The sequence below is a fragment of the Mobula birostris genome, chromosome 26 (genome assembly GCF_030028105.1).
Source record: "Mobula birostris isolate sMobBir1 chromosome 26, sMobBir1.hap1, whole genome shotgun sequence".
Classification (NCBI taxonomy): domain Eukaryota; kingdom Metazoa; phylum Chordata; class Chondrichthyes; order Myliobatiformes; family Myliobatidae; genus Mobula; species Mobula birostris.
The window spans coordinates 15,824,580-15,848,109 of NC_092395.1; the positions used below are offsets into that span (position 1 = coordinate 15,824,580).

Below are 23,530 nucleotides of genomic sequence, written 5' to 3' on the forward strand. Positions count from 1 at the left end.
CCTTATTTATCTAAACTCCAGCATGTAAAGGCCCAGAGCCTTCAAGTGCTCCTCATATGTTCTTGTAAACTTCCTCTGGATTCTTTCCAATGTCAGCACATCCTTTGTTAGATATGGGACCAAAAACTGCTCACAATATTGCAAATGTGGTTTGCCTATGCCTTATAAATCGTCAACATTACATCCTTGCTTTTACATTCTAGTCCTTTCAAACTGAATGCTGAAGATGTGCACATTGACCTGCTGACCACCCAAAACTGTTGATGTCACAAGTATCTCTGAATATCAAAGCCAAGAGGAGTGATATTTGGGTCTTGAATTTGTATATTTACATAGAACATCTGCCGTGGCCTTCACTGCTATCATCTGCTAAGGAGGTTTTTGGATAATTTCCAGGATTTAGTACCAATAAAAAGATAAATGCATGCCCATGTCAGGAAGATGTGTACTTGGCAGTGACGGTGTTCATAGGATGTTGGCTTATTCATCTGGAATTGAACTTGGAGCTTTAAAGTCCTTTTGATTATGTGCCTTGTCTAAGCTTGCTTCAGTGGAAAATGATGCTGTGTAATTGCCATTTTTCTTTTTTGCCCAATTGAATATAATTGGACCTTAAAGGTGAGAGAACAGTTGGACCCCATACAAGACACTAAGCACAAAATATCTCTTGCTTCAAGCTCTTGACATAAAGGTGCCAGAATTAATGCCAACAATTGGATAAGACAGTTAGACATGGGAGCAGAATTGGGTCACTCAGCCCATTGAGTCTCCTCTGTCTTCTTCCTATAACCTTTGACGTCCTTACTAATCAAGAACCTATCAACTTCTGCTTTAAATACACCCAATGACTTGGTCTCCCCAGTCATCTGAGCAGTAAATTCCACAGATCCACCACTCTGTTACAAAGGGGCGCCTTTGTATTCTGAGGCTGTGCCTGCTGGCCCTAGACATCCCCTTTTATAGGGAACATCCTTTCCACATCCACTCTATGCCTTCCAGTATTTGAGAGATTTCGGTGAGATCTTCACTTCTCTCTTCTTTCTTCCCCCACCCCACCCCAGAATTCTTTGGACTTAGAAAAAGAAAGAAGAACATGTGGGTAGATTTCTGCCTTGTATTAAAGCAATTCCTAAGTTTTCTTTTGCATCCTTAAATTCTAAGCACTTTTTTCCCTTATTTGGAAAATATATCATTGGTCAAGAGCCAGCTATTTTTGGAAGTTTAAAGGGGAGCTATGCTAACTTTTTGAGCATGCTGCTGTTTGCTTTGGATAGAGTATAACTGAAGGATGCAACCGTGTCAATCTCTTGAGTTTTTGGCAGCTTTGCTGTTCCAATGGATTGAATAATGATGGATGGGCAAATAAAAGCCGGTTAAGTATTTGCTAAAGGAGGGGATCCTGAATCTTGAGCTCAATGGCTTTAAAAGGCAAGTATTCTTAGGACGTTGATGTTTGGCCTTCTGCCAGACTTGTAAATAGAGGTGTGCAGTGACGCATCAAAGAACAGCATGTTGTACTTTTATTAAAACCTGATTTGTAAGTTGTTCAACAGTGCCAAAAATAAAATACATTCACAGTAGTTAGTGCTAGAGCTGATTTATAGCAGAGTTTTAATTTTCTCTGGTGACCAATTTGGAGATTTTGGAGGCTGTTGTAACAGGTTCCTTAGAAACCCACTGTTCAAGGTGATTGGATCCCTTGTAGGATAACTGATGTGCATAGGGATTTGAAAAGGAAATTGTTCCAGTTCCTCTGTGGTCTCATCCCTCCTTTTTATCTGTTGATTTCTGCAGATGAAGATTGGTGTAATTGGGTGGTGCATAGTTATTGCACTGGATGCAGTCCAGATGTGTGGACTAATGATTTGGTGTCTAGAGTTCAAATCTCATCACAGCAGCTGCAGATCCAAGTTAATGAATTAAATGATGTGGAATGAAAATGATTGCATCAGTTATGGTGGTCATGAAACAACAGGATTGTCAGAAAATTCCCATTTGGTTTGCTAATATTCTTCAAGGAAGGAACAATGCCATCTTGGCTTGTATTGACTTTAGACCCACAGCCATCTGGTTGATGTGGAACTGCCCACGAACGAATTAAGCTTCTAAATTGTGTCACTAGCACAAGACACTGAATTTAAAAAGGTAGCTCACTACCTATTTCTTTATTTCTTTATTTATTTCTTTATTTTTTGGGGAGGGCCACCGGGGATAGCAATAATACTAACCTCACATGATCTTCACCAGTGCTGGTGTTCTGTGTATGGTTTTTTTTTGTCTTCAGTCGCTTATGTAAGCACCACCTTTAGACAATGATATTGGTTGTTCAAATCCAGAGTCCTAAATTGAAGAAATCTGTAAACTCCACCTTTTGCTGGAAGATTCTTTGAGAGCATCTAACTTGCAGGTTGAGTCAGTGGTAAGGAAAGTAAATACGATGTCGGCATTCATTTTGAGAGGATGATATAAAAGAAAGGATGTAATGCTGAGGCTTTTTAAGACTTTAGTCAGAAGGCACTGTATTATGAGCAATTTTTGGGCCACTTATCTAAGAATGTACAGGTTTTGGAGAGGGTCCAAGGAGGTTTAGGAAATTATCCCCAGAATGAAAGGGTTAACATAGGAGCATTTAAAGGCTCTGGGCTTGTACTCACTGGCATTCAGAAGAATCGGGGGAGGAGTGACTCTCATTGAGTCCTATCAAATATTGAAAGGCTGAGATAATGGACTTGGAGAAGATGTTTCCTGTAGTGGGGAGTCTCAGTCAGACTAAAGGACACAGCCTCAGAATACAAGGATATCCCTTTGGAACAGAGATAAGAGGATTTCCTTTAGTCAGAAGGTGATGAATCTGTGGAATTTATTCTCTTGCATGAGGCCAAGTCATTGGGTATATTTAAAGTGGAGGTTGATAGGTTCTTGATAAAGTTGTAAAAGGTTACGGTGAGGAGGCAAGAGAATGGGGTTGAGAGGGAGAAGAAATCATCCATGATAGAATGATGGAGCAGACCCAATGGGCTGAATGGCCTGACTCTGCCTCTGTCTTGTGGTTTTTTAAACCACAAATCTCCTTTCCCAAGTTTGTTTATTGTCATATGACTGTATATGCATACAACCAAGCAAAGTATTCCTCCAGACCATGTGCACCCACAAAACATAAACACAGCACATAAAACAAAGTATTACATTAAATTATTTAATAAAATAATCTAAAATGCGTGTAGGGCGCTGCCCAGGTAAACAGCTTGCTCTGCTAGTGGTGGCTGGTGGCAGAGTGTTCATTCATCTTGCAGCCTGAGGGAAGAAGCTGTTACCCAGTCTGGTAATCCTAGTCCTGATGCTTCTGTGTCCTTCCTGAGGGGTAGTGGGTCAAAGAGGTTGTGGGATAGGTGATGGGGATCCTTCATTTACAGTGCTCCTGTTTAATGTTGCAAATGGGGGGGGAGGGAGACCCCAGTGGTCCTGTCAGCAGTTTTTAAACTCCCGATGTGCCCTCTTTCTGCAGATCTGTCAGTTTTTGATTTGGTGTCGCTGTGGGTTGTCTTATTAGCTTTCCTATACAGGGGTTGCTGGTGTACCGAAATCTGACGTGCAAGTTCTGCACACATTTTCAAGCTAGTAATGTTTTGTGGTATCCGTGTATGATTGGATACATACATTATTTTAACTATGGGTAGTGATAGGGTGAACGATGAAATTAATGACAGCAAGTGAATGTAGTGATGTAATATAGGCAGTGCTGGAAAATGTGTTTCTGACTTGGAGCAAAGTTTGAAGTACATACATGTCACCACATGCAACCCTGAGATTCATTTTTCATGGGCATACTCAGAAAATCTACAGAATAGTGACTATAACAAGATTAATGAAAGGTTAGCCAGAGTGCAGAAGAGAAAACTATATAAGTAAATAGCAATAAATAATGAAAACATGAAATGACAAGATGGTCCTTAAAGTGAGATAAAGTGCGAAAATCTCAATGGATGGGCAAGATGGTGTAGTTATCCCCTTTCATTCAAGAGCCAATTGGTTGAGGAGTAGTAACTGTTCTTGGACATGGTGGTGTGAGTCCTGAGGCACTTGTATCTTCTACCAGATGACAGCAGTAAGAAAAGAGCATGGCCTTGGTGGTGAGGATCTCTGATAGCGGATGCTGCTTTCCTATGATAGCGTTTCATCTAGGTGTGCTCAATAGTTGGGAGGGCTTTACCCATGATGTATGGGGCTGAGTCCACCACATTTTGTAGGATTTTCCTATCATAGGCAATCTGCTTACATACTGTTCTCAGAAATAATCCTAGCACAACCCAGAGGCTACTAACCGCAGTATGGAAGTTCTGAGTGAACAGTGAAATGAGGGCTGCATAATCTTCTAATTTTGAGGATGGTTGTATAAAGAGAACTTCTTGGAGATGATGGTCAAATCTGTCATTTCTAACCTTTGGCTGATTTTCTGTGGAAATGAAAAAACATGTATGCAGAGTAACATGTTTCATGTTGTTAGCTCTTGCAACATAATATCATGTGTTCAAGACCTCTCCCATGCATTCATTATTAAGATTTGTCCTTGGGAGCAGTTAAGAGCTGTTGTAGGCACCAAGTTTTTAAATAAGATTGGAGTAAAGATTTCATGAGGTTATAGTGTACCTTTGCACAGAAAAACAGAGTTCTTTTCCTGCATAGTTCCAGCTTCTTGAGTAACGCACACAAAATGCTGGAGGAACTCAGCAGGTCAAGCATTTATGAAGAGGAACAAAGGGCGAAGACTTTTCATCAGGACTGGATAGGAAGGAGATGGGAGGGAAAGGAATGCAAGCTGAAAGGTGATGGGTGAAACCAGGTGACGGGGAAGGTAGGTAGGTGGGGATGATGTAAGAAGCTGGGAAGTGATGTGTAGAAAAAGTAAAGGGCGGAAGAAGTCGTCTCCTGGGAGAGAAGAGAGGACCATGGGTAAAAACACAATCAGATTCCTTCTTCAGCCCTGGAGCTGTCTGAGTACTTCCAGCACTTTGCATGTGTCACTCTAGGTTTCCAGCATCTGCAGAATCTCCTGTGTTCAAGCTTCCTGATTTGTATCTTGCTGGTATCAAAACATAGGATGGGAAACTTTCCCAGAAATTGTATTTGCTAAGACAAAAGGTTTCTACCAACTTTTGATTTTGCACTTGTCACTGGATGCTCTGAAAGTTCTCCTTTTCATTTGGATATGATGCTTGTCTCTCTGGATTAATTTCAGAGGACTTCAGGGCAACTAATGAGTGACTTAAGGTCATAAGAATTTAAATAACTTATCACACAAGAGATGACCAGGTGGATGGATGAAAAGATTTGGGAATATGTGCAAAGCCTCCAGGGGTGTGAAGGATAATGCAGTAGTCCCACCAACTCTCAGGATCCCAAGCCTGTGACCTTTCAAAGTGAGACGAGAGCCCTCAGTGTGGTATTGGTTAGCCTCATTCTAGCAAGAGGGCGACACAAACCCTGTGTAATTGGTGGAGTAGTTGTACCACCACCCCAGATTACTCTAGTACACAAGATACTGGAGGATCTTAGCAGGTCAGGCAGTGTTTTTGGGGGATGTTTTGGGTTGAGGCCATTCCCACATTACTCACCACCTTGCCCTTCCTAGGACTTGTTTAATAAAATTACATCATTCACTATTCTTAAAATTTGTAAAGCAAAGTTGAGGCTTTATGAAGCATCAGTGAGGCCCTGCAAATCAAGTCCAATTTGTTAGAGCAAACTAGTAACTTAATGATTTGGGTCAGAGACTGTTAAAGAGCAAACTAGTTAGTTTTGATTTGCAGAGAAAATGAGGGAGAAAGGATGGAAGTTACCGTAAATAGGTGAAGCCATGGTTGTCATGGGGATAAAGTATTTGGACAATGGCATAAGTGGGGGGGGGGGAAGGCAGCTAGAGTGAGATAATCAAGGGAATGTTAAAGGTTTTGAGTTTGAGGTCATGACCAACAGGGTAGGCTGCACTGACTTTTGGGGTGGGGGGGGGGTGTAAGAAATTGAGCCAGTGTCACTAATAATGTTTCTCAGAAATAACCAATTTTGATCCAGAGAAACTGTACTCAAGTTGTAGAATTCTCTCGAGTAGGGGAGACAGGAGCTGTGGTACTGTTTCTTAAACTTGCATTGAGCCTTGGAACATCGGTATGGAGGCGACAGAATGGTTTGAGTGGGCTGGAGAATTAAAGCAACAGGAATGGTGGTCACTCCAACAGATTGAATGTAGATTTGAAGAAATGAGGTCTCGGTGTCCAAGTCTGTATACTTTGTCAAAGAAAGGCCATTTTGGCAATCAGGTGTGTTGATATTCAGAATTCAAACCTAATTTGGAGCATGGTGGTAGGGTAGTGGTTAGTGCAATGCTGTTCCAGCTCAGGGTGTTCCAGAGTTCAAAGTTCATTCCTAGCAGGAGCGTGTACGTTCTCCCGGTGAGTGTGTGGGTTTCCTTCATGTGTGCCACTTTCCACCCACGTTCTAAAGATGTACTAGTTAGTAGGTTAATTGTCTCGTGATTAGGCTAGTGTTAAATAGGTAGATTGCTTGGCGATGTGGCTTGTTGGGCCAGAAGGATGTATTCTGTGCTGTATCTCTAAGTAAATAATCAGACCATTCCAATCAGAAACCTTATTTCCTTTGGTGACCTGGCCCGGAATATGTAAAGAATCTTGCAGCAGGAAACTGATTTGATGTTGACACTCTAAGCCTAAGTGAAGGCCCCGTGTCCACTACCCGTGATTACGTCTTCAGTTAATAGAGCCTGCGAGGAAAGTGCTCAGCTGATGCCCAGGAGAGTACTGCCTGATCTCTGGTAATGTTTCCACATTGATTCCCATGCAGAATTTCTCCGTCTGCTTGCTGACCCCAAGACAAACTAAATCCGCCCCCCCCCCCTCCCCACCATGCCTGGTGAACTTCCTCACAGGGCTGCCACCTACTAACAACACAATCAAGCTGGCTTTCACACATTGCGAACTAAATCTGAAGATTTTGGCAGAAGATGGACCTTATTTGACTCCAACCTGCAACATCTAGTTTGACCTGTCCAACTCTGCTGGGACTCTGGTATAGACTAAAGTCAAACACATTGTCTTTGTTAAGCTAATAACGCTGACTCTGAAATAACTTAAATGCTGTCTAGGAGATGACCAGAGTTATGCAAATTTGTCAAGGAAGAATTAGTTCCTGAGCTCCTGCCACGTTTGTTGAATTAAATGACATTTACCAATGGTTTAAAATCTTTCCGTTCAAGATTTGTAGATTATCCCCTCATGTTGCATTAAAACCAGCTTTTGTGGCTTTTAGTTTGAATGTTTGTTGCTTTGCTAATGTGTGGTTTTGTTTTTATTTCAGTATTACGAGATGTCATATGGCCTCAATCTTGAGATGCATAAACAAGTAAGTACAAGAGTAAATGAAAGCCTTTGAGGTTAATGAATGGAATAATTGCCTGTCATCTGCAGTTCATGCACGGAACCAAGAGTACGTGGGTAGTATGAATGTAAATCAGTATTTGGTTTTGCAATTCCTCCTCCAAACCTTGGCCTGCAAGGCCTAGTCATTGGCAGATGGCTGTTTCACATTCATTCTGGAAGAACTGTGTTTTTGTAATGATAGGAAACAGCGTTTCTGGTAATTGTAGAACAGATGGGAGGGCGCGGGGTTATGAAGAGCGAGGGGAAGAGAGGTCTGTGGCAGCAAATTGCAGTCAGCAGACCGTTGTGACTTGAGGGGAAGATAGTGAAAGTGTTACCTTTTTATATACATGTTGAAATTCGTCATTGACTGAATTGTGGCTGCTTTGGTCATGTGGCTTGAGATGCACCTTTCCTCCTTTGTGTAATGGAAAGTGGTGAAGGAATTTTGGGGTCAAAGGGATAGTCGATATTTCAGGTTGCGACCCTGCATAAGAAAAGTTTTGTTCATTTTGTAGATAAAGCTGGTAATAGTTTTACAGGTACCCTTTTGAACTCTGCCTAACTGGCCAATAATTGATAGGTGTCAAGATATCTCCCTTTTTTCCTTGTGTGGCTGGAAGGGTCATGTGACAAGGTGTGTGACCTCTTCCCTCGCTCTTCATACCCCTGCACCCTCTCATCTATTCTACAATTGGGTGAAATTATCTGCAAAGTGTGCGAGATGGACTACAGGCATTATATTTGGGTTTATTATACGAAATCTGAAATTCAAAGTCAAATTTATCAATTAAACCAAATTTCAAAGATATTCCTAATGTAACAGGCAGACGCTCACCAAGGTTACTGCTTGATTGTGATGAACTCATCTGAATATTTGAGCATGGTGACTTTTGCATTTTGTTGAATTATGTGTGATAATACTGGAACCAAGTTATGAGGAGAAGCCAAGTGAAATAGTTCGCGTTTCTTAATGCCTTCCACAACTTCTGCATCAAAGTATTTCCAGGCAATGAATTTTATTTATTTTTTATATATTAAGTAGTCACTGTTAAGTATGGAGTGTTGGTTTATGTGCACAGCAAGATCACACAAACTTGCCTGAAGCTCCTCTCTGCCACCCACCTTCATGTCACCTGGTCTCACCTACAGCAGTGATCCCCAACCTCCGGGCTGCGAAACATGCAGGGGTGCAGCAGTAGCTGGAGCGTACCCAGCACATCTTTAAGGGGAAAAAAAAAATGAAATAAACTAATTAATTAGGTGCCACCCAGAAACCAGTCTTCATCAGAGGAACTGAGGTGGAGAGGGTCAATAACTTTAAATTCTTCAGCATTAAGGATCGACGTTTTTCTCTCTGAGAAGTGTCAGAGGATCTGTCCTGGGACCAGCACATAACTGTCATTACAAAGAAAGCACGGCAGTGCCTATACTTTATAAGAAGTTTGTGTAGATTCAACATGTCACCTCGATCTTGACAGCCCTGTCTTTTCAACCTGTCTGGGCTGGCGTTTAGGTTGACCAAACACTGGAACAGCTAAAGGCTCCAGCGCCCTGGAAAAAGGAGTGAACATTGCATAGAGCAAGTGAAATCGGCAAACACCTCTGATCGGGGCTGACATTTCCGTAACGAGCGGTACCTAATTAAATTAGCTTGTTTATTTCGGCTTTTTTTTCTTAAAGATGTAGCCGGAGCGTACCCAGCACTACTGCACCCCTGCCTGCTTTGCGACCTGTTATCGGTCTGCGGCCCGGAGGTTGGGGACCACTGACCTGCAGTACTGCCCAAATGTCCTGGGCACATGTATATAGCTCAGGTGCCTAAGACTTTTGCACTGCACTGTAATGATTTTGTATTGCACTGTACTGCTGCCACTAACAAAACAAAATTCATGACGTATGTGAGTGATAAACCTGATTCTGATATGGGTCTCTATTGTTGATTGAGAGTGGAAAGGGGGAAGTTGTGGTCGGGAAAAGGAGAAAGGAGGGGTGAGTACTGGGAAGGACCGGAGAGACATTCTGTAATGATCAATAAACCAATTGGTTGGAATCAAATTACCTTGCCTGGTGTCGCAGGGCTGTGTGTGTCTGTACTTGTGCCACCCCCTGCCCTGGGCACTTTGCCACCTGTCCCACACCCCTCTGGCTTGCCACTCCCAACTACTTTAGCTCCTGCCAGGTTTACAAACTTGCTCTCTGCTCCACATTGACAAATGCAGTACTGTGTAAGAGTCTTTGGCAACCTAGCAACACACATCAAAGTTGCTGGTGAACGCAGCAGGCCAGGCAGCATCTCTAGGAAGAGGTACAGTCGACATTTCAGGCTGAGACCCTTCGTCAGGACTAACTGAAGGAAGAGTTAGTAGGAGATTTGGGAGGGGGAGATCCAAAATGATAGGAGAAGACGGGGAGGGATGGAGCCAAGAGCTGGACAGGTGATTGGCAAAGGGGATATGAGAGGATCATGGGACAGGAGGCCGAGGGAGAAAGACAAGGGGGGGGAGAACCCCAGAGGATGGGCAAGGGGTATAGTGAGGAGGACAGAGGGAGAAAAAAGAGAGAGAAAGAATGTGTGTATAAAAATAAATAACGGATGGAGTATGAGGGGGAGGGGGGGCATTAGTGGAAGTTAGAGAAGTCGATGTTCATGCCATCAGGTTGGAGACTACCCAGGCGGAATATAAGGTGTTGTTCCTCCAACCTTTTCTCCCCCCCCCGTCCTTGTCTTTCTCCCCGCCGGACCTCCTGTCCCATGATCCCCTCATATCCCCTTTACCAATCACCTGTCCAGCTCTTGGCTTCATCCCTCCCCCTCCTGTCTTCTCCTATCATTTTGGATCTTCCCCTCCCCCTCCCACTTTCAAATCTCTTACTAGCTCTTCCTTCAGTTAGTCCTGACGAAGGGTCTTGGCCTGAAACGTCGACTGTACCTCTTCCTAGAGATGCTGCCTGGCCTGCTGCATCCACCAGCAACTTTGATGGGTGTTGCTTGAATTTCCAGCATCTGCAGAATTCCTGTTGTTTGCCAACCTAGCTGTTTCTTTGTGCCTAGGACTTTTCTGCAGTACTGTATCACTTCTTCCCATCTCCCTCCTCTCTCTTCCCCCCCCCCCCCCATCTTATTCTGGCTTCTTTTCTCTTCCTTTCCTTTCCTGTCCTGAATAGTTTTGTGTGTGCTGCTCAAAGTTTGTTAACTAGCCACAGAATAGTGCCCCAATAATATTTAATCAGCTATACCAGTAATAACCAGAAACAAAATAGAAGTGAGTTTGGAACACAACTGAAAATGTACCATTTTTTTTAGAAAGTAAGTGCAAGTATATTTGACATGCCAGGCAGCATCTTTGGAGCGGAAAAAAAGTTGATGTTTCAGGCCGAGACCCACTTGCTCGCTGTTTGAAAAATGGCTTGGAACATATGGTACCCGTTGCAGCTTTTCATTTCCACAGAATAACACCCATGTCAGTAATGCACAAAATGCTGGAGGAACTCAGCAGATTGGGCAGTATCTATGGGGAGGAGTAAACAATCTATGCCTTGGATCGAGACTCTTTCTCAGGACTGGAAAGGAGGGTGGGGGGGCTGGGGAAGCAATACATGCTGGCAGGTGATAGGTGAAGCCAGGTGAGTGGGGGAAGGTGGGTGGGAGAGGGGGAAGAAGTGAAGAGCTGGGAGGTGAGAGGTGTAAAAGGCAAAGGACTGTAGGAAGAATCTAATAGAAGAGGAGAGTTGACCACAGGAGAATGGGAAGGGAGAAGGGAAAACAGAGGGTGGTGATAGGCAGGTGGGGGGAAGGAGTTAGAGGGGAGCCAGAATGGGGAATGGAAAAGAAGGGCAGAGGGGAACAAATTACTGCAAGTTGTAGAAGTCAACGTTCATGCTGTTTGGTTGGAAACTACACAGAATATGAAGAGTTGTTCCTCCAAACTGAGAATAGCCTCATCATGGCAATACAGGAGACCATGGACCAACATGGACATCTGTCAGTATTGTACCCTTTCTCAATGTGGACCTTGTTACTTGTTTTCATATAGGTCTTGATTTGAGTTGAACTTGACAGCTCCTAATACAGAGATGAGTGTGTTGACAATTTTTGAAATATTTGGTTGCATCTGAAGAACACTGCAGTGATTCATTGCAAACCACTTAAAGCTTGTTAATCAAACTTCCTATTTTTTTTAAAACAAAAAACTGAGTGTTGTTGGCATTCTGCTGCACCACTGGCTGTTTTATGTAATGTTTTGCAGATGTGGATTAAACTTGCTGGAGCGTTGCGGGGGTGGAATTGCATGTCGGCAAAATACTTGTACGATAAAGGTTACCTTGCAGATTATGTACAAATAGCAGCTGCAGACATTGTTTAACTTGTAGTTTTACACAAGGAAAATTGGTTCCCTTGAACTGCAAGGTCCATTGTATTTGTATCTGGAAAATATCTGTAAATTAATTTGTGTATTTTGTGCAGTACTGTCACCTGCCATTTGGACTCCCATCCCCACCTTAAGTGTGGTTTCTTTTCCCTTCCTGTCCAGTGTGTGTGTTTATAAATTCTCCTCCATAGATGCCTCATGACCTGCTGAGTAAGAATAAGAGGTTTGTGGGGGTGTGGGGAACAGAGTGGAAGGAGTAGATGGTGGTAGCCAGGTGAGTGGGGGCACATGGGTGATGTAAGCTTTTTGAAGGTGGGTTATGTAACCTTTTGAATTACTTAGAGATTTGTGTTAATTCTGGAGTTAGGTAAATAGTCTTGAGCAGCGGTCCCCAACCACCGGGCCGCAGACCGGTACCGGGCTGCAAAGCATGTGCTGCCGGGCCGTGAGGAAACGATGTGAGTCAGCTGCACCTTTCCTCATTCCCTGTCACGCCTACTGTGGAGCTTGAACGCACGTGAGGTCATTACCCGCGTGTCATCCAGGTCAGTGCGGGAAGGAGATCAACTCCTTGAGCTTGCAAATGCCGGCGGGCTGAAAAGTATGTTTGACATAACATCTCTGCCGGCATTCTGGATCAAAGTCAAAGCTTAATATCCTGAGATAGCCACGAAAGCACTGAAAATGTTGCTTCCATTTCCAACGTATCTCTGCAATGAATGCAACGAAAACTAAATCGCGGAATGGACTGGACATAAGGAACCTCGTTTGAGTATCGCTGTCTCCCATCACCCCTCGATAGGACCGTGTTGTTGCAGGAAAACAAGCCTAGGGCTCCCACTGATTCAGTGATATTGGTGTGTTGCAATGACTTTATGTTCATACGGGGAAAGTATGTGCTGTGTGTTTAATATCCAAACGTTACTTAACATGTTATAATGCTGTTGACTTGTATAAGCATATAACAATTACAGCACAGAAACAGGCCATTTCTGCCCTTCTAGTCCATGACGAACATTACTCTCACCTAGTCCCACTGACCTGCACACAGCCCACAACCCTCCATTCCTTTCTTGTCCATACACCTATCCAATTTTTCTTTAAATGATAATATCGAACCTGTCTCTACCACTTCTACTGGAAGTTCGTTCAATACTTACTTCAAGCTCCCCTGTCCTCCCCTGATAATTGACTTATCACTACATTCATGTGAGGAAAATATGTGCTGTGTGTTTAATATTAAATCCGTTAGATAAACCCTTTTAGAAACTAAATTGAGTGTTTTAGCTAATTATCACCTATATTCCAGTCGCGATTAACACCCCCCCTCCCCCCGAACAGAATCGCCAAAAACGATTCGTAGGGGAAAAAATCGGCAGGTACACACATGCGCACTGGTGTCCGCGCAAGGCTTCATGGTCATGGTAGTCTTTCTCCGAGTAAACACAACGTATTTGACTGCTACCCTTGTCCGTTGGCAACCGTATCTCCCCCCCCCCCCCCCCCCCCCCCCCCGGTGTTGGCCGGTCCGCAAGAATATTGTCAATATTAAACCGGTCCGCAGTGCAAAAAAGGCTGGGGACCCCTGGTCTTGAGAACATCTCAATTTCAGGCACTAATCAGTACTTGAATGGTACAGGGTAAATGCAAATGCCAAATGTTCAAAAGGGAACATCCCACAAGAGGTCAACGGCAGATACAATCTCAATGGCTCTTCACATGGCTTTAGATCACCTGGACAACAAAAACACCTACGCCTCTCTACCTCCCTCTGCAATTGGATTCTCAGCTTCTTAGCCAGAAGACCACAATCTGTACGGATTGGTGATGACATTTCCTCCTTGCTGACAAAAACACTAGCGCACCTCGGGTGTGTGTGCTTAGCTCACTGCTCTACTCTCTATACCCATAACTGTGTGGCTAGGCATAGCTCAAATACCATCTATAAACTTGCTGATGATACAATCATTGTTGGTGGAGCCTCTGGTGGTGACAAGGGGGTGTACAGGAGCGAGATATGCCAACTAGTGGAGTGGTGTCGAGCAACAACCTGGCACTCAGCGTCAGTAAGACGAAAGAGTTGATGGTGAACTTCAGGAAGGGTAAGACAAAGGAACACATACCAATCCTCAGAGGGATCAGAAGTGGAGAGAGCGAGCAGCTTCAAGTTCCTGGCTGTCAAGATCCCTGAGGATCAAACCTGGTCTCAACATATCGATGTAGTTATAAAGAAGGCAAGCTAGTGGCTATACTTCATTAGGAGTTTGAAGAGATTTGGTATGTCAACAAATACACTCAAAAACCTCTATAGATGTACTGTGGAAAGCACTCTGACAGGTTGCATCACTGTCTGGTATTGGGGAGGGTGGGGGGGGGGGCTACTGCACAGGACTGAAAGAAGCTGCAAACAGTTGTAAATTTAGCTAGATCTATCTTGGGTACTAGCCTACAAAGTACCCAGGGCATCTTGTCGAGGATCAGTGTCGCAGAAAGGCGGTGTCCATTATTAAGGACCTCCAGCACCCAGGGCATGCCCTTTTCTCACTGTTACCTTCAGGTAGGAGGTGCAGAAGCCTGAAAGCACACACTCAGGAATCGGATGACAGAAGGGAAGAAGCTGTTACTGAATTGCTAAGTAGATGTTGAACCCATGAACACTACCTCACTTTTTTAAATATATATTTGTTTTTTGAACTTTTTTAATATATTCAGTGTATGTATACTGTAACTGATTTACTTATTATGTTTTCTGTATTTATTGAACTGCTGCTAAGTTAACAAATTTCATGACACATGCTGGTGATAATAAACCAGATTCTGATGCTCTTCGTGGCCTCTGCATGCACCTCCTCCCTGTGGTAGCAATGAGAAGAGGGCATGTCCTGGTTGGTGAACATCCTTAATGATGTAGCCGCCACCTTGAAGGACGGCCTATTGATGACTTCCCCGATGGCGGGGAGGTTGTGCCCATGATGCATGCGTGTGCGAGATTCCATGAGACTGTTTGACAAGAGCTCTAGGCAATAATTCTCAATTAATGTCACAAAAGCAGTCACTGTTCACAGAGGCTCTCTTGTTTGCGAGAGCTTGTAATCCTGCATCATCTACGTCAATTGACTTAATCAGAAAGGAGGGAAGTAACATTCCTGGAATATTTGTTGTAACAGGCGTGTGTAAGTTCAAGACTTGTGTCATAGTGATGAAACGGGACTAGATTAAGAAATAAAGGCAGAAGTTGTCATCTGTTGGTTGATCTGAAATGGCAAGATTGACTTGCCAATGGATAGTACTTTGGGGGGGGGGGATAACTCTGTAATAGTAGTTGATACCTTTGTCAAATGTTGGATCCATTTAAATGAAGAGTTATGGTTGAGTGGAAAGATTCAGCAATTTGGTGCTGTTTATCTTGGAGCAGGAGAGACTGAGAGGGAGATTACTTGAACATTATCAACTTTCACAAATGTAAAATAATTAACTTGTATCCGCACAGTTGTCTTTTGCACATTAGTTTGAAAACTACACACAATGACTGACAATTGATTCTATTGTATTTCTTCTGTGAACGCCTGTTAGAAAATAAATCTCATGCACTTTGATAGTAAATTTACTTTGAACTTTGAGATTGTGTGAGGATGTAAAATAGAGAAAAACAAAGAAAACAATGGGAGCACAGATTTAGTGGGATAGCTAATAAACATGAGGAAGATGGTTCATCTAGTGAATATATTGATTTGAAATTCATTTGCTGGTGGATAGCGAAAGGAGTCTTAAAATTCATCAGGCACTTTCGAAATATAAAAAAAAATTGGAGATCTGCAGGGAATTAGCAGAAGCGTGAGACTAACTGGCTGGTGCAGACTTGCTGGGCTGAGCAGTTGCCTCATGTGGTGCGTGTTCTATAATTCTATTGAAACTCTGCCTCTTGAGTGAACACCAGCTATTTTGTATGACAACTTAATTATTCATTGTTTTAGTACTGCATGTTAGTAAACTCCTTTTTAATGGTAATTGTTATGAACACTTGCGGTACTTTAATACTCCCTATTGTATCATTTAAGCTGCAGTGGTAATTTAATGCAGCCTTTAAAGTCCTTAAATTATGATTTTTAAGGGGCCATCAGAACCTCAAATGAACCATGAAGCTGGTATGAGCTCTTAACTGTGCAGTCTTAATAATTGAAGCTTTATTGGGGACAGGAAGGGAGTTGAATTCTTTTGCACATTGCACATTTGCATGCAAAATGTTTGCAACCCTAGCTAATATGGGAAGTGCTAACCATTTGAAAGACAGTGGCCAGTCTTATCTTCTGCTATCCTCTAAGTTATGTGTCACATCAGAAATATCTGATTGTGGCAATCAGGCTTTTGGTTTGCAGCAACTGTCACCTCTGAGGTTTTTTGTCTTGTGTGAAGTTGCAGATCTGTGATCAGGTGTACATTTGACTCTGCACTTGAAATACCATGTTTTAATTTAATGAGATGCAGTGTGGAGTAGGCCCTTCTGGGCCTTTGACCTGCTGCACCCAGTAACCCCTGATTTAATCCTAGCCTAATTACAGAACAATTTACAATGACTAATTAACTTGCTCTTCGGTACATCTTTGGACTGCGGGAGGACACCAGAGGAAATCCACGTGGTCACAGGGAGAATGTACAAACTCCTTGTAGGCAGCAGCGGGAATTGAACTGGGGTTACTGGTACTGTAAAGCACTGCACTGACCACTACGTTACCGCGCCACCCTATAAGTTACTGGTATCCCACGATTAATATTTGCTGAAACACATTTACTTAATTTGCACTTCAACAAACCACAAATATTTGGTGCATTTGTCTCCCAAGTGTCTTTCCACTCGTTTGTACCCTTGTGTTGAAAGAGGAGTTGGCCTGCTGCCAATCTCTGTAGATGGAACTTGCTGGGAGTGGGGGATACAAGAGCTCCCCAGAGTCCAATCCTGATGCTGGAACTGATTTGTTAGTTGAACTGGAATGGGAATTGGGATGTGTGGGTGATTTCAGTGTGGAGGGATCCGTACGACAGTGGAGGAAAGCCAGAGTCGAGCATGGTCTAGGGGCTTGGCCTCCCTTAATACTCCTCGTGGGCCTTTTCTTCTCTGGCATCCTTTTTCTCATCACATCTAGCTCAATGGGTCTGCTGATAGCTTGCTGAGAAGATGAGATTCTTCTTAACATAATTAATATTGCCCCAATAGTCAGGCACACAGGGATAAAATAGCTTTTACATGCAGTGTATGTTTAATGATTGACACTGTTAGTAATTGATAAAAATACCATTAAAAATTTAAAAGAACCCTCTGTCAACCTTAAAAGAAAAGTGCTTAAAAATATACGATTATACAATGAGGGGATAAAATGAGACTAAGTTTAACTGGGGAAATGTGGATCTGAGCAATTTGTGTTGTAACTGATCTAATTTCATGGGTAGAGTTCTTCTTAAAGAACCAGAATTATGATGGTTAATTTTCACTAAAGTAATTTTCTTTGCTATTCTGTGTTGATCTAAGAGTCAGCAAGTATAGTGAGGCTCTTGGCCTCACAATCGACCTTGTTATAACTGCACCTTATTGTCTGCCAGCACTGCATCCTCTCTGTAACTGTAACATTTTATTTTGCATTTTGTGTTCTACCCATGACCAATTCAGTGGACTGCTGTATTGAAACTATGTGTAGCATGTACTATAGAGGTACATGTGACGATAAACCAATTTGCCAATTCAAGTCATCTGCTTTGAAATTTTATGATTGGTTATGATGTATCTTTGGAAAAGCTCCTCCTGTGTCTTGGAACCCACAGAAATGCACAATTGTTTTTCCCCATGTTGGTCTCTGCTAGACTGCCATGGACACCTTTGTACTTCCTCCTCCCCTCTCCCAACCTTAATCTGACTCCATTCCTTACTCCTTTCCAGTCCTTATGAAGGGTCTTGGCCCAAATGTTTTTCATAGATTCTGCCTGGTCTGCTGAGTTTCTCCACCATTTTCTGTGTGTTGTTCTGGATTTCCAACATCTGCAGAATTTCTCATGTTTGATTTGCTGCTCCACTGCAAAGTCTCTTCAAGGGATGCCTACCTGGAAGAAATTCAAATCTTCTGTCACTGCTCCCCCTTTTGTGATCTCTGCTGCCCTCCGACTCTTCGACCATGTGCTCACCTAGACTTGCTAATGCACAATTTCCCCCTTCCCCCTTGGTCTCTGCTTTCCCCCTTTTTTTGAAAGGGGAAATGCATGTGTATACCCTAGTTAAGATTTCTATTGCTATGCTGTCAGTATTTCATTTCAAAGGTCAAATTTAATGCCAGAAATGTATACAAGATACATCCTGAAATGCTTTTTCTTTGCAAACATCTACAAAACAGAAGTGCCCCAAAGAATGAACAACAGCTAAAGGTGAGAACCCCGAAGTAAGCGGCAGAGAGTAACAATCCCCCCTTCCTCCTCCCCCCCCATCAGCAAAACAAAAAGCGCACTCGCTACCAAGCACAAGCGTGAGCTAAGCGATAGCAAAGACAGACTAAAGTTACTCCAAAGGCTTCACATTTCATCTGACATTCGACAACCCACAGGTTCTCTCTCTCCCAGGAGAGGGAGGTGTGTCGTTTCCCCCCCCCGCCCCCCCACTTTCACAGTGAGCAGGAGACATAACCCGCTGGTTTGCGATGTTAAAAGTCCGTTTTGTCATTTTTTCCGAAGATCGCAAAGACCTCGGGTCTACGGGCCCACAGCGAAAGATTTTCCGGCCTCCCCGATGACACACGAGTCTCCTGCTGTGACACCGACCCTTGATCCGCCCATCTCCAGAGCCCCAAGATCTTAGGCTTCTGAACACGATCGAGACGCAGGCCAGACCCTTGGCATGTCGAATAGCGGCCAGTTGTGGAACCCTGAGAAAGGGTTCCATTCCCGCAAAGAACCGAAGCCTACTTGTAACTCCAGGTCAAGGTCGTCAAAAGAACCCTGAAAGGGAAAAATAAAGATATTAAAGGTGGAAATAGAGCTGTTTCCGAAGATGCAAAGGAGTTGCTGTTAGGCGCCATTATCCCTGCTAAGCTCCACCTGCAGGAACAGTGTGTCCTGCTGGTAGAGTGTTTTTGTTTCTGCTAATATTAAGAAGCCCTGCTGTTCAACTTGGGGAATGTTGTGTCAACCAGTCAGGATGGTGGGATCTGAAGACAGTTCCAGAGAGAGTGGAGTAGCCTGGTTTGGTGGGAGATGCAGAGCGAGACAGGAGGGAATATGCCACAGGATGTCATGGAGAGGAGAGGCCCCATTGCAGGAAGTGCTTTGTGCAGATGAATGGCTCCAAGGAAGAGGACCAATACTCCTGAGATAGAGCCAGTTTGTTCCAGATGAACTTCAAGGGAATTTTGGACTGTGGCCTATGCTTTCACACAGATCTTGGTTTGGCGCTGTGAGTAATGGTTATACCTAGCTTTGGAAGAGATGAGCTCCAATGGTTATGTGCATATTTAGATTGGTTTAACTGTAATGGGCCCTCTTTTCTTTTAACTGATAAAGCTGAAAGTGGTAAATGTACTACTTTAATTTTATGTGGTGTACGATATATTTCTTGCTGCCTGATAACTCTGTATAGGCAGCATTCGCTCAAGACGAGGTTTCTTTTATCAGAACATCTTGATGTTCCTGTTTGGTTGAATCCCAAATCATATTGACCTGAGTTGCATTTTGTTCAGCACAATATTGTGGGCTGAAGGGCCTGTAATGTGCAGCAGATGTCGATGTTCTACATTCATGAAAGGCAGCTTTCTCACAGCTGAGATGTGGCTGTTAGCAGAGTAAGCTAATGAGCAGAGTTTGCATAGAGCCTGGTGAGAGGATTACACGTACAATAGATGGTCAATCATTGATTGCTCCACCATCTCCCCTGGCTCAAATTTGCTAGCTGCCTTTTGTCATAGCACTACTAATCTAACCATATCATAGTTGGAGTTGATGATTTAAGAGATGTTGATTCAGGAGCTGGATATTAAGTTTTTTTTTGCAAATTACTCATGCCAGATTACCTGGTCCAATTCAACTTTTAGCTGGTAGTTTCCTTCAGTGTAAATGCTGGCTTAATGATGAGTTCACCTGTATTTGAGAGGTAAATAGTTTTGGTGTTGACCTAAAAAGTGAGACAATGGAATGGTTAATTATAATCAAAATCAGGCTTTCTACTGTGTGGGAAGTGGTGGGAGGAAGATTGTTTGCTTATTCTATAAATTAGAAGCTTTGTTTTGTTATCATTCAGCAACTGATTCCAGCATTATCACTCTAACCCTTAGTGTGGGGGGAAAAAAAAGTGTAGATTCTGAGCTTAAAAACGCAAGCACGAGGAAATATGCAGATGCTGGAATTTCAAGCAAAACACATAAAAATTGCTGGTGAACGCAGCAGGCCAGGCAGCATCTCTAGGAAGAGGTACAGTTGACGTTTCGGGCCGAGACCCTTCGTCAGGACTAACAAAGAAAAGATAGTAAGAGATTTGAAAGTGGAGGGGGAGATCCAAAATGATAAGAGAAGACAGGAGGGGGAGGGATGGAGCCAAGAGCTGGACAGGTGATTGGCAAAAGGGATATGAGAGGATCATGGGACGGGAAGCCTAGGGGGAAAGACGGGGGGGGGGGGGGTGGGTGGAGCCCAGAGGATGGGCAAGGAATATAGTGAGGGACAGAGGGAGAAAAAGGAGAGAAAAATTGATAATAGTTCTGTCTTCCTTCTATTCCCACTGCACACTGGGATGCAACCTTTGTGATCATGATTGCATGTGTATGGTGAGGATAGCTCATTCAGAAGCACGCCACCCAATCTTTGCAGACTGCTTTGCTGTTCCCTGAATGAGTCATAATCATGGAACATTACACCACAGAAGCGGTACTTCAGGTTGCCAAACTATTAATCTGCCTAGTCCCATCGGCCTACACGTGAACCCATAGCCCTCCACACCCTTCCCATCGATGTACCTATCCGAATTGTCTTGTCAAGGCAAGTACAAGGCCTTGGAAGTGGGTACTAGCTACCTGGCATTGGTGAGTCTCATAGAATATTTCTCCTTCGACTTCCCTACACCTTCCCTCGGAGTCCAAACATTTTCATCGCCCTGGATCTCTGATCTGATCCACTTTTGCCCTAATGCAGAGCTTTGGCCTGAAGTATAAAGGTTATCTTTATTTGTCACGTGTACGTTGAAACATGCAGTGAAATGTGTTGTTTGCATTAAACCACATCAAGGATTGTGCTGAGCAGCCCACAAGTGTTGCCATGATCCTGGTACCAACATAGCACACTCACAGCTCAGTAGCCCCAAGTATGCCCTTTGAATGCGAGAGTAAACCGGAGCATGCGTAGGAAACCAACATGGTCATGGGGAGAGCGTACAAACTCCTCATGGACAGTGAGGCTGGAACTGTAACAGCATTACACTGGCTGTTATGCCATCACCCTGTCCATCGACAATCCTTTACTCTCTCAGATGCTGCCAGAGTTCCTCTAGCAGGTAATTTGTTGCCTCAGATTCCAACATCTACAGTCCCTTGCACTGTATCTCCTCTTTTACTCTTGCTGATCACGAGTCCACTCTAACCACCACCTTTCCCGAGCAGCTGATTTTTATGACATTGTATTTTGGGTGTCCCAGCTCAGTCCAGAACCTAGTTCTACAAACCTGTTTTGACTTGCAGTGTTAGATTGTGTAAGGAAAAGGCCTTCCGCAGCCTCTGTGATGCTGAATCCCACGGACCTTGTGGGCTACACAATTTTCTGGTGCAAATTATTCATAATAGCATTGACCGTTTTGTTTCTAGGCCTAATCATGCTACTTAAGCGATAAATGCTGAGTTGACTCGGTCAATCTCTCTGGGTTCTCGGAATGAGGTGTTTATGCTCATCTGAGAGTGGATAAGATTTGTTTAATATCAGATCAGCAAGATGGTATCTGTGCTACAATATGACACTAGAATTTTCACATAGGTTGCCTACTCTTATCTCAGTGGAGGGAGCCTTCTGAGCTGAAGGTGAGCGTACTACTCAATGTGTTTTATTTTAAGCATGTAAAGTGATCAACACTTTGAATAAGACTAATTGCTGTCACAGCTATCACTGGAAAACCTTTGAGGACATTAAGGGAAGTGGGTAGGGAAAATAACCTTGACTTGAGAGCTTCCTGATTTAATGCTCCCCTGCCCTGGGTTTCCTGGAAATTGCCAGGCCAGTTGAGGGAACAGAACCTTTTTTTTTTATTTTTGCTCTCTGGTGCTCTCTCTCTTCCCCCCCAGGCCCCCCCCTCCCCCAAAGTCATTACTAGAAAGGCATAGGTGGCCTTGGAACAATTTTTAATCTTCCTTATTTCTTCAGAAGTTGCTATACCTTTCCAGGGTAATAACAGTCACTTTGCTCACGTAATGCCCAAATTCTTGAGCGGTTTGTACAGCAACATCTCTAGATGATACCAGCTCTAAAGACTGGCCCTGCAGTAATGTGTTTCGCTTTGTCTCCTTTTCATCTGAAGCAACTTGGTGAATCATTTTCCCCGTGAGATTCGATTTGATTTGGCAATCCTGAGTGGTGAGATGCGAGTGCCAGTTTTTGTCATTTTCATACATCATAGAAACCGACCCCCTCAACCCACTGAGTCAATGTGGACCTGTCAACGATCCATTTAACCGATCCTATTTTATTCTGCTCACAGCCCCGTCACTTTCCTGCCGATGCGCCACTCGCCTACACAACAGGAGAACTTTACTGCAGCTTGGTTTATTCTGCCAACCAGCATATCTCCGGGATGTGCATGCAAGCCAGGCTACCAAAAGGAAACTCGTGGGGAGAGCATCCAAACTCTGCACAGACAGCATTAGATTGTATTCATGTTACTGGAGCTTAGAGCTAGCAATTCTATCAGCAGCACCCTTCTGATGCCCCAGGAGCTACTATATAGAACAGTTGTGTTGGTAGATCTTGAATGGCTTGGGGTTTGCAGTGGAACAGCAAGTCATAGACTCTCCCACTTATCCTGCAAACTCATTTCTCCATACTAGAATCTAAAAGAGTATATTAATGTTGTGATAACCTCCTCATTTCAGCAACAAACTCAACCATTGCTGTTGTCTTGACTATAAATCAATCTTACTACCAATGTGTGATCTCCCTCAGTTAATTTTTCATGCATCTGCTAACTTTTTTTAATTACCTAATTTCTGTACACTCCAGGTTTCTCTTCAAGCAGTGCATGAGGGCACTAGCCATATTAATTAGGATAGAACTCTGTTTATTTTCATGCTTGAACCAAGGAGCGAATGACTGACCCTACCCTTTGCTGGATGGCCTTCTGCCATTGTTTGCTGAGAAAGGTACCTTCTGCTAATGGAATCTCTCACATATTTTGACTAATCTTTGACAGTGTTAATTGAGATCTGAGAGAATTTTCTCATGTACATTCTGGGTACCTCTAACCAATGGTTCAGGCCATGATACGTGGAAGTTCATCCACCATCCCCAGATGAATGCTGTGATCAATTACTAAAATTATAGCAGTGTAGGAACCACGCATCTGTTCTCTCTCTGCGCTGTGGGGTTTATTATGGTAACTAGTCACATGAGTGGGGTATGGTAAAAGCAAAGGGAGTAAGTTGTGTATTCTTGCTGATTCCTTGGCAGTTATAGCTTGTGACTGGCAGAGGTGATATTTTTTGCCAATTGCAGAGGTAACGCTCA

At 43.3% G+C, this 23,530-nt stretch overlaps 1 protein-coding gene across 4 annotated transcripts in view; it reads left to right on the top strand.

The window, feature by feature from the left end:
- The window catches only part of LOC140188100 (transducin-like enhancer protein 4), a 196,995-nt gene that overhangs the window by 29,188 nt on the left and 144,277 nt on the right, over positions 1-23,530 (top strand). For 2 of the 4 annotated variants that reach the window (XM_072244055.1, XM_072244056.1), the window contains exon 4: positions 7,369-7,413. The exons of 1 other annotated variant lie outside the window; for it this stretch is intronic. In XM_072244055.1, the coding sequence (XP_072100156.1) occupies positions 7,369-7,413 (45 nt within the window). Of the gene's footprint in view, positions 1-7,368; positions 7,414-13,857; positions 13,906-23,530 lie in introns of those variants that run through there. One more of the 4 variants, XM_072244058.1, reaches the window with a different exon arrangement.